At 33.9% G+C, this 10,789-nt stretch overlaps 1 protein-coding gene across 3 annotated transcripts; it reads left to right on the top strand.

Annotated features, from left to right (window-relative positions):
• Positions 1–2,587: 2,587 nt before the first annotated feature.
• LOC107410584 (DNA repair protein RAD5A) lies at positions 2,588–10,409 on the top strand. Of its 3 annotated transcripts, XM_016018031.4 has the most exons (20): positions 2,597–3,560; positions 3,660–3,793; positions 4,089–4,224; positions 4,322–4,375; positions 4,467–4,595; positions 4,682–4,833; positions 4,907–4,991; positions 5,089–5,358; positions 5,518–5,664; positions 5,766–5,921; positions 6,154–6,221; positions 6,948–7,070; positions 7,168–7,267; positions 7,363–7,475; positions 7,788–8,066; positions 8,216–8,416; positions 8,966–9,059; positions 9,174–9,245; positions 9,546–9,644; positions 9,939–10,409. In XM_016018031.4, the coding sequence occupies exons 1-20, from the start codon at positions 2,898–2,900 to the stop codon at positions 10,059–10,061; spliced, it is 3,198 nt and encodes a 1,065-aa protein (XP_015873517.3). In that variant the 5' UTR covers positions 2,597–2,897; the 3' UTR covers positions 10,062–10,409. The 3 variants fall into 3 exon arrangements, with proteins under 3 accessions (XP_024926951.3, XP_015873518.3, XP_015873517.3); XM_025071183.3 differs by lacking the exons at positions 8,966–9,059; positions 9,174–9,245; positions 9,546–9,644; positions 9,939–10,409 and having other exon boundaries at positions 2,588–3,560; positions 7,788–8,022; positions 8,216–8,409; XM_016018032.4 differs by lacking the exons at positions 8,966–9,059; positions 9,174–9,245; positions 9,546–9,644; positions 9,939–10,409 and having other exon boundaries at positions 2,589–3,560; positions 7,788–8,062; positions 8,216–8,409.
• The last annotated feature ends 380 nt before the right edge of the window (positions 10,410–10,789 follow it).

The following is a 10,789-nucleotide window of genomic DNA, read 5'->3' as shown; positions in this document are numbered from 1 at the left end:
GTAAATACATATATATGGGTAAAATCATATTTAATTATTAAATACGAATGAAATATATTAAAAAATAATAATAATAATAATAATAAATGATAAATAGAGCGAGTGAAATAGTGAGTGAACTCGGAGATTAGGGGTTAGAAGGCGAAGTGGGTACGCAAGAGGGAAGAGGAATAGTGTTAAAGAGTAAAACAGATTCTGTGTATTACAAAAAACATTATATGACGCCCAGCCAAAAAAAACCAATAATACAAATTTGGCGGGAACATTTCCTACTTTATTGGAATCTACCCGCCAAATTCTTCAGGCTTCAAATACGTATTACATAATTTACATTATTATATATATAACAAAATGAATTATTTCATCAATATTTATAATTATAATTTCGGTCTCTGACTTTATCGAAACTAATAAGTCCAACTGTAGCACTAGCAAAATTTGATTCCAAGTTTTTATATCATTTATATATTTTATATATCTATATATATAGCTGTTAATGTTGTGATTTTATTTTCTAAATCTATTTAGAGTGTATTTTATTTGTCGGTATTTTACTTTTACTTTTTAACTTATAGTTAGTATTCTCATCCATTTTCTCTTCTTCTTCTTTTTTTTTTTTTATAAATAGTATTCATCAATTACATTCTCAAAACATATATATAGTATTATTTTGTTGAAAATATAATATTTATGTTTCTCACTTAGAATATAAAAAAAATATATTTGACATACCAAATGTTGAAAGTGTTATTTTAATTGATACTTTGATACTAAAATTTTTACAAGACAAATAACAATTTTAGAAACTTGCAATATAATTAGGCATCGAACATAAGATGAGAAATTGAGAATTATATTCATATAATATCAAAATTATATATGTATATATATGAAAAGAGCATAAATGAATATTCAAAACCATTTTAAATTATTTATAATATTTTTATAAAAAAATTATATATACTTTTTTCTTATAATGGGCAGAGAATTTGATCGAAAGGCGTAGTCGATGCACAATAGATGAATATTCCTGTACTACCACTTGTTGGTCCCGAGAGACAGAGGAGGCTAGATTAGCCGAAAGATGGTTATCGGTTCAAGGACGCAAAGTACCCCTGCTTTTTCAGAGTAAGAAGGGATAAAGAAAATGCCCCAAGCCAATGTTCGAGTACCAAGCGCTACGGCGCTGAAGTAACCCATGCCATACTCCCAGTGCTAGCTAGCTATTTGGTTCATAAAAACACGAGTTGTAGGGCTTAGTTGTAGGGCTTTTGGTTTTTTATATCGAAATATTGAAAATTTGAACTTCGAATTGTATAACAAGAAAATGAAGTTTATGCAGCAATATTGAAACAATCTTGCTCTTTTTTTTTTTTTTTTTGGTTGGTTTTTGGTGGGGGGCACCTCGATGCTAGGAAGGTGTAAAGAAAAATGCTAAACAAATAGTAGGCATTTCCAATAACCGATTGTAACAATCAATGTTTACGGTATTCTTAAATTAATAAAGGCCATTTGTATATAATTGGACATAGTTTAAATTAATAATAAAAATCACACTTTATATTTTTTTATTGGTTTATTTTAAAAGAAAGATTTTATTAAGACTTTTTAGGTTTGCCTTAGTTATATTTTTATCTCACACTTTTAAAAAAAAATCATTATTAACCCATAATCAGTTAGTTTTTATTAATTTTAATAGATTAAAGCTATAATTGTATTTTAACAATATTATTTAATTTTAAAATATTATTTTTTAATATCATTTCGGCAATTAAATGGTGAAAAATGATAAATGAATTTATTTTGATAAATATAAAAACTAAAAAACAATTTATGATTTTTTTTTTCATTAGTATAAAATCTAAATATAATTATGATAGAATAAAAGAATCTAAAATGAAATTTTCTTTTACTTTAAAAAATGTCTCAATTTGATCTATATAAAAGATAACGATTAAATATATGGAGGTAGGTTTACTAAACTATTATATGCTTTCATTTTTTTCCAAAATGCAAAAAAAAAAAAAAACATATTGCCTTCTCAATTATTATTTTTTTATTATTTTAATTCAGTTATTCAATTTTTACAGATGAATATGATGGAAACAAATTGCAAAATTTTATAATAAATAAGGACAGTAAATTACAATTTATCATAAAAATACATAGCATTTTTGTGTGGTTTGTTCAGGATTATTTAGGATATGCTCCGCAACATGTTTCGATGTTATATCATTATGCAACATATTACATCAATAAAAATATACAGAAAAATTATATGTATACATATATATATAATTTTTTTTTTCTGAATGTTATATACAATGTTTGCTAGTATACATATAGTTTTGGTAAAAGTATTATGGTTACAATTATAGTTTAATGCATCCAAGCAACAATTACCTTATGTGTCGATGATGCAATCGATGCTAAAAGTAAAACTGAGTGTGAAAAAAATTGTTCTATTTTATTTATCATCAATTTTGTCAAATAAAATGTTATAGCAAAGACATACATTGTAAATATATGCTGTTTTTGTTCATTTTTGTTTGTTTTTCAAATTCAATTTTTTTTTTTGTTCTACAAAATATTTTTGTAAAGTCTCAAACTTTTTGTGCACGGAAAAGGAGAGAAAAAGCATCCCACACAAACAGAAAGAAACTAAAGTGACAAGATGGCGGGAAAAGTGCCACGGCAACAATTCATACACCGTCCCCGCCATTTTGAAGCCGTCGCAAATTCCAGCATCCATCGCTTAGGGTTTTTGCTGAAACTGCCTCCCCACCAGCTGCCTCGCTGAAGCTACTTTGTTCCACACTCAGCCCTCCATTTCCCTTTCTTTATTCCTGGATTTAGGACTCTGGAATTTTTTTTTTTTTTTTTCAAATTTTTTCTTGATGGGCAACACGGTTACTGATGAACTGGTATCCACCGTCCGATCAATCATCGGCTCCGACTACTCCGACATGGACATCATCAGAGCCCTTCACATGGCCAACAACGACGCAACTGCCGCAATCAACATAATCTTTGACACCCCCAATTTCAATTTCAAAGTTAACAATTTAGGGTTTCCGAAAAGTCCCCAACTTTCTCGTCGCAATTCGAGCTCCGATACTCCACCTGCTGTGGAAAATTCGAAGCGAAAGGTCAATTTCAAAGACAACGATTTAGGGTTTCCGAAAAGTCCCCACCTTTCCCGTCGCAATTCGAGCTCCGATACTCCACCTGCTGTGGAAAATTCGAAGCGAAAGGTTCTCGGGAGAAAGAGATGCCTTTCAGAGGGCGACGGCAATGGCGGGGATAGACCAGTTGAAGAAGACGTGTGTCAGCGGGAGAGTTCGGTTGGAAGCGGGTGGTGGCTTGTCGGTTGCGGTGAACTGGCTGGGTTGTCGACGTGCAAAGGGAGGAGGATCAAGGCCGGCGATGAAGTGGTTTTCACATTTCCATCTAAGAATGCTTCTTCTTCTTCACCATCGCCAGGCAAAGCTTTCGGGAAGGGACGTCATGCAGCGGCTTGTTCCGAGATTGTGAGGTTCTCTACGAGAGATTCCGGAGAGGTAATCATTTGAGCCTTTGAGGAGTTGGAAATGTGAAGTTTTTAATTCTTTAGGCTTAGCTTTGGATATTTCGTTTTCTTTTTGATGGGTTTGTGGCAGATTGGTAGAATACCTAATGCATGGGCTCGGTGTCTTTTGCCACTTGTGAGGGATAAGAAGGTTAGGATTGAGGGGCGTTGTAAATATGCTCCTGATATGTTAAGCATTATGGACAGCATTGATTTGTCGTTAAGGTAAAGCTTAATGTCACTTTTCAGGCAAATTTATAACTTGTGATTCGATGGTAGAGAATTTCTTCTATGTTGCCTTGTTTGGTTTTCCATGCAAAAAATGTGTTGTTTCATATTTTAGAGTTGAAGATGATCGAAATATGCATGCTTTAGGTTTTGTTGCATCATCTATTTCAGCGGTGTTGTGCTATAGTCTATAATGTGTTTTTGTAGGTGAATTATATTACTACTTTCATTTGGTGTTATATATTCAGTGTAATGCTTATAGTTGTTGAATCTGAATTTCTATCCAATTTAGTGTATACATCAATAGTTCAATGCTCAGCAAGCAAAAATGCACCTCGCTTAAGCAAGCAAGTACTTCTGCTGACGAATCAGTGGTTCATCCACTCCCAACATTGTTCCACCTGCTTGGTATGACTCCTTTCAAGAAGGTGATCATTCTTTTTAATTACATTTTATCTATTTTTCTTCTTTCTTCAAATGTTGTATTCAAAGGTTCGTATTTTTCATAAATTTTATCTACAATAGGCAGAATTCACTCCTGATAACTTGTATACAAGGAAGCGCCCTTTAGACCTAAAGGTATGCAAACTTCATATCTTTTTTCTCAGTCATGTTTTGCAGTGGATGTTGGTTTGTGATCTTACCTGAACAGGGCAGTTCTTATCTTCAGGCCTCAACTTTGCATGTCAACAAGTCTAAGCATCCCTCTAACAATGGAAATGAAGTTGAAGATGAGAAATCCATTTCAGATGCTGACCTTGACAATATTGTTGGCATTGGAGACAGCTCTGAGTTAGAGGTACTGTAATTTATGACTATCTGATGCATTAGTAGGGTTTGTTGCTGCATATAGCTGGAAATTTCTCTGAAAGCCTCGTTATTTAGGAAATGGATCCCCCTCGTACACTTCAGTGTGAACTTCGCCCTTACCAAAAGCAGGCTCTTTACTGGATGGTCCAACTTGAAAAAGGACGATGCATGGATGGGGAGGCAACAACACTTCACCCTTGTTGGGAGGCATATCGTCTTGCTGACAAGTACGTTGGGATGTCTTGTGTTACTTTTGGCTTACTTATGGGCCTTATATTCACTGGGTGTCTGTAAATATAGGAGGGGCTGCATTGTCTATTTGAATGCATTTTCTGGTGATGCTACAACAGAATTCCCGAGCACTCTTCAAATGGCAAGAGGGGGAGTATGTCTTATATGACTCAACTTAAGATAAAATCTCAAATTGGTACTTATTGTTGGTAGGTATGTTACAGTATATTGATTTTATTATGCTTTTGAAGATTCTTGCAGATGCTATGGGCCTTGGGAAGACTATCATGACTATATCACTCCTCCTTGCTCATTCAGAAAGAGTTGGATCATCTGTTAGTCTACCTACAAGCCAGTCGTCCAGCGAAGGCAGTGAAGTCAACAATGTTTTAGACAATTCAGCAAACCTCCCAAGAAAAGTCACAAAATTTTCAGATTTTGATAAGTTGAAGAAAAAGAACATGCTTATAGATGGTGGAAACTTGATAATTTGTCCTATGACTCTTCTTAACCAGTGGAAGGTACTTTCTTTTTTGGTGTTTATATATATTGTAGTTCTGCACACATGTCTCATCTGTTTATTTGAAAGGTTGTGATTCTATTAGTTTCATAACATCAAAGCATAGTTGTTTTTTTTTCTTCCCCTTTTTCTTAAATTCATTGAGAATTTATGTTATCAGGCAGAGATTGAAATGCACACACAACCTGGGTCTTTATCTCTATATGTTCATTACGGACAAAGTAGATTAAAAGATGCAAAAATTTTGGCCCAAAGCAATGTTGTAATTACTACATATGGGGTGCTAGCTTCAGAATTTTCTGCAGAGGTAACCTAACAACTTTTAATTTGATATTATGGAAAAAATTTTTGGGCACATTTTGCTGCATTTCTTCATAGAAGAAGGTTGGTGCATTTTTCTTCCTGTAGAATGCTGAGGACAGTGGGGGGCTTTACTCGGTCCGATGGTTTAGGGTTGTTCTTGATGAGGCACATACCATTAAGTCCTCTAAAAGCCAGATTTCTGTGGCTGCTGCTGCTTTAGTTGCTGATCGTCGCTGGTGTCTTACTGGCACCCCTATCCAGGTAGAGTTTGCTGGAAATTTATGTGAAGACGCATATTGGTCTTAAAGATTCTTTCCAATAGCGGATGAAAGAATTCTGTCATCTTTATGTGGAGATGATATTTTGTCTATTGGGTAGTTAATTTTATTTATTTTGGCTATTCTTTGATCCTTTGTTGCAATGCATCCCAAAATTAAATTTATTATTATTATTTTGTTTTTGGTGAATCCTGAAATTTAATTTATTGCCGCAGAATAATCTGGAGGACTTATACAGTCTTCTTCGGTTTTTGAGGGTGGAACCTTGGGGTCACTGGGCATGGTAAGTTCTGAAATCCTCTTGTTAGTGGAACATATATGTTGTGTCCTTTTGTGCTTAAAATTTTTGGTTTTGACTTTTACTCAATAGGTTTTCATGATTTTCATAACTGCTCAAAACCTCTCCTGGAATATAACGTTTGCTGGATTTCAAACCTTATCATGTGTTATTGAGAAGGCATTGTCTATTGCACATTTATTGGAAATGAAATTTTTATTTTTATTTTTTTTTTAAAATTTGGAAGAACAGTGGAAATTAGGTTTTCTGAATTTGGAGTTCTCTCTTTGCTTGTGTAATTTTATTGCTCTGTTGCCAATGTTGCACCTCTTGACTGAGGCTTAGGGGATTTCAATTCAAATAGCCATATGGATTAGCATGTTCCTGGAATTGCATTTTTTTTTTTTCATTATTATTATTTTTTTGCTTCAAATCCTGGAATTGCATGTTGGAAAAGCTTCAATGCGCCAATTACATGGAAGACCAATATAATATATTCGTATATGCTTGTGATTAGTTGTGGCTTTTCTGCACATATTTAGATCTGTGTTTGCGTGTGGTCCAAAACATATTTCGTGGACCTAGTTTCTTTTAAGTTAATTGCCTCAAGGGTGTGGAAATTTATAATCGTAGCTTAAGTAAAATTCTACTTTATTTCTGATTAGATTGTTTTCCTTGGTAAGTCAATGTAGCATGATTACTTTCTGATTGATTTATATTCTTGTGTGATAGGTGGAATAAACTTATTCAGAAACCTTTTGAAGAGGGTGATGAAAGAGGGTTAAAGTTGGTTCAATCCCTCTTGAAACCAATCATGTTAAGGAGAACAAAATTCACCACAGATCGTGAAGGCAGGCAAGTTTTCCAATGGGAGACACGTCGTTTAATCCATTGTTTTCATTTATTTCAATTTGATGATGGTGTAATTCTAAGTATCTTTTTTTTGCCGCAGGCCTATTTTAGTCCTTCCACCGGCTGATATTCAGGTGATGTACTGTGAACTCACAGAAGCTGAAAAAGACTTTTATGATGCTCTTTTTAAAAGATCCAAGGTATGTTTATTATGAAAGATCGTGTTTTTATTTTTTTATTTTTATAATTGATAGTATCATGTTTGATGCTTTGTAATGAACATATTTATTTACAGGTAAAATTTGATCAATTTGTTGAGCAAGGTCGGGTTCTTCATAATTATGCTTCCATATTGGAATTACTCTTACGACTTCGCCAATGTTGTGATCATCCATTCCTTGTGATGAGGTGTGTATTTGGATTGTTTTTTTTTTATTTGTTTTTAATTGGATGCCAGCTTGTTGTATTACCCAAAGACAGTGAAGAGATTACAATTTCCTCAACATTGTACAAAAGCTTTTGGTTGCTTCACTTGCTTGTTGGTACCTCTCTGGCCAATAATCAACTAAGCTAATTTTTAGTCGTTGATTCATATTTATGTTGATTGCCATATGGACAGTAGGTAAAATTTTCTGTATTTTATATTACTTTATGTAATAGTCTTTATATTCAAGTAATTTTATCTAGCTGTGATTGGTGATGGGCTACTTGTTTGTCTAGTCGAGGTGATACACAAGAATATTCTGATCTCAATAAGCTTGCAAGACGGTTCCTTAAAGGCAGTCAGAGTTCTGCTGAAGTGGAAGCCAAAGATCAACCTTCAATGGCTTATATTCAAGAGGTTGTGGAAGAGCTGCGTAGGGGAGAAGAAGGAGAGTGTCCAATATGTCTTGAAGCATTTGAAGATGCAGTGTTGACGCCTTGTGCTCACCGCTTTTGCCGTGAATGTTTATTGGCAAGTTGGCAAAATGCTTCTTCTGGTTTATGTCCTGTTTGTAGGTATTTTTTAAGTATTGTTTCAATTGGATTTTGATTGGCTTAGCTTATCTTAATTGTCCAAGCTCTGCTTTAGTTTATTCGTGAAGTCCTGCTGTATTCATATTATCATTTTTTTGAGATTCGAATTTAACCTTTTCCTCTGCTTACAGGAAGGTCATCGGTAGGCAAGATCTTATCACAGCTCCAACTGAGAGTCGATTCCAGGTTGATATTGATAAAAATTGGGCGGAGTCATCTAAAGTTGTTGCCTTGTTGCGTGAACTTGAAACTCTTCGCTTGTCCGGCTCCAAGAGCATTGTCTTCAGCCAGTGGACTGCCTTTCTGGACCTGTTGCAGATTCCTTTATCTCGGTAAAAAGTCTAATATTTATAAAAGGATGCATTGGTTGTATGAGTACAGCCATATGCTGAGAGAGATTTGTTCAATGGAGAGTTTTTTATGTGGTGTGTCTGTGTGCTATTTGCAACATTATAGTAGCCTGCAGAATATGTAGCTTTAGTAGGAAATGGTTTCATCACTCAAAAGGGGCCAATCTAGCTCTCATTTTTTTGACTTAAGAACCAATGTTGTCATTTGAATTACCAAAAAAAATCCAGTGTTCTTGTATGAAGTATGAACCTGTACGTGATAACATTAGCTTTTCCTATTCTTGTAGAATTTGATGGCATTAAGGATGTCAAGGAAGCTAATCTCTCAGTATATATACTTAACATGCTTATGTTTCCTAAAAGTGTTTTTGACCTTTTATTATTATTTTTTTATAAATTCTCACTGATCTAATCATATTAGATATGTAAATGTCCTTTTTACATCTATACTCTCTCTTTTGAGTTCTGTTGTATTGGTAATTTGATACTTCTGATCCTGGAGTTAGCATTAATATTATTCATTCTGTTCAGGAATAACATTCCATTTGTTCGCCTAGATGGGACTCTGAATCTACAGCAACGTGAAAAAGTAATCAAAGATTTTTCAGAAGATAGTAAAATCCTGGTTTGTGGCTACCAGCTTTATTCATGTTGCAATTTTCTTTAGGAGGGGCTATCTATTTAATACTCTTTTGGCAGTTTGGACTTGATCGCTGGATTTTGTGTATTGTTGCATCAGGTGTTGCTGATGTCACTGAAGGCTGGAGGAGTTGGAATAAATCTAACAGCAGCTTCCAGTGCATTTGTGATGGTATGATCATGGAATAAGCTTTTGACTTTTATATTATGATGGTGTTGTCTAGCTCTTTTTGTTTTTGTTTTTTTTTTTTTTTTGTTGGTTGGGTGAATATGCTGTTATCTAGCTCTATTTGAAATGGCGGAAGCAGATAACATAGTTAATTTATCATATATCTTGTTTCATTGCAGTTGTACTCATGGTTTTTTTAACCATGCAGAGTTTTTGGATAAGATTAGAGGGGATAGGTGGAAAGTGGGATGCTTTAATCTAGCCTGCTTATCACCAGTTATCTTATGCCTTTTATGCTTGTAGGATCCATGGTGGAATCCAGCTGTAGAGGAACAAGCAGTTATGCGCATCCATCGCATTGGACAGACAAAAAAGGTGATGATCAAACGGTTCATTGTGAAGGTATATTTTCTCCAGTAGCATATATCTTGCAGTTGGAATTTTGTATTTATTTATTTCTTAAATTTTCTCTGTTTTGGGTCTCTTTGTTGGGCAAGATTTTAGTGAGTATGCTGAAGGGCTTCGATAGAATGATAAAATGCAATTGCAGCTTATTAAAATAAAATGGAATAGCCATGTACTCTTGCCTCTAGGATATGATTATTAACAACCTGGTGTTTCACAATTTAAATTGGAGATAGAAATTCTTTAGCAATTTAAGTTGGCTATGATTGACATCTAACTTTTCGATGGCAGGGAACGGTTGAGGAAAGAATGGAAGCGGTACAAGCACGTAAGCAGCGGATGATTTCCGGTGCCTTAACGGATCAAGAAATTCGAAGTGCTCGAATAGAGGAGTTGAAGATGCTTTTCACTTAACCTTCGAAAATTTTTGATAGTTTTTGTTTCACATTCTAGCTAGAAGAATTGTATATAATGTAAGGGCTTTTTATATGCTTAAGATAGTGGCCGAAATGGTTAGGGAGGGCTATGTTATTATCATTATTATTATTATTTTTTTTTTTTTTGGAGTTTGTGGGATTCATCGAGAATTTTCTATTAGAGGGCATGTATCTCGTAGGAATACTCAAATCTTTGTAAAATTTGAAGAGAAGCAATTATTCTTTACGAGCAATTCAAAATGTGGCTTGTATTGTATGAATATTATGTAAACATTTACTTGCTGGAAATTCATAGACTTGTTAAGGTTACATTTTTGAATTTATACTAACAATTGTATTTCTATAATTGCAACCTTTATATAAAAATACAGAGAATATCAATAATGTAAAATATGCTCAATTTTCCCAAAAAGAAAATACTAGGGTCTTTTGTGATTTTATTTGTTAATTATTTTGGGATAAAAATTGAGGAATTCTTATGCATGCGTTGTAGATTTGTAGAAGGAAAAAACAAGCTCCCCTTCAATGTTGATATAATTTCATGGGATTGGGAATTTTATTTTATTTTTCGCACCTTTTATTTTTTGAAATTATTTATCCTTTTAATTTTTAACAAAAGGAAAATGTTATGTCAGTTCACATGAGCCCTTTGCCTTCGGAATTTTACCCAAAACGCACCGTTCTCTTTGTCTTCCCAAAACGGAC

This window comes from Ziziphus jujuba, chromosome 10 (genome assembly GCF_031755915.1).
Source record: "Ziziphus jujuba cultivar Dongzao chromosome 10, ASM3175591v1".
In the NCBI taxonomy this organism is placed as follows: Eukaryota; Viridiplantae; Streptophyta; class Magnoliopsida; order Rosales; family Rhamnaceae; genus Ziziphus; species Ziziphus jujuba.
This window is presented reverse-complemented; position numbering and strand designations above follow the sequence as displayed.

Coding starts and splice junctions, on each gene's coding strand:
- LOC107410584 (XM_016018031.4), top strand. CDS start 2,898: ATGGGCAACACGGTTACTGATGAACTGGTATCCACCGTCCGATCAATC. Junction 5,665..5,765: donor CTTCAGAATTTTCTGCAGAG/GTAACCTAACAA, acceptor TTCTTCCTGTAG/AATGCTGAGGACAGTGGGGG. Junction 7,476..7,787: donor CATCCATTCCTTGTGATGAG/GTGTGTATTTGG, acceptor TTGTTTGTCTAG/TCGAGGTGATACACAAGAAT.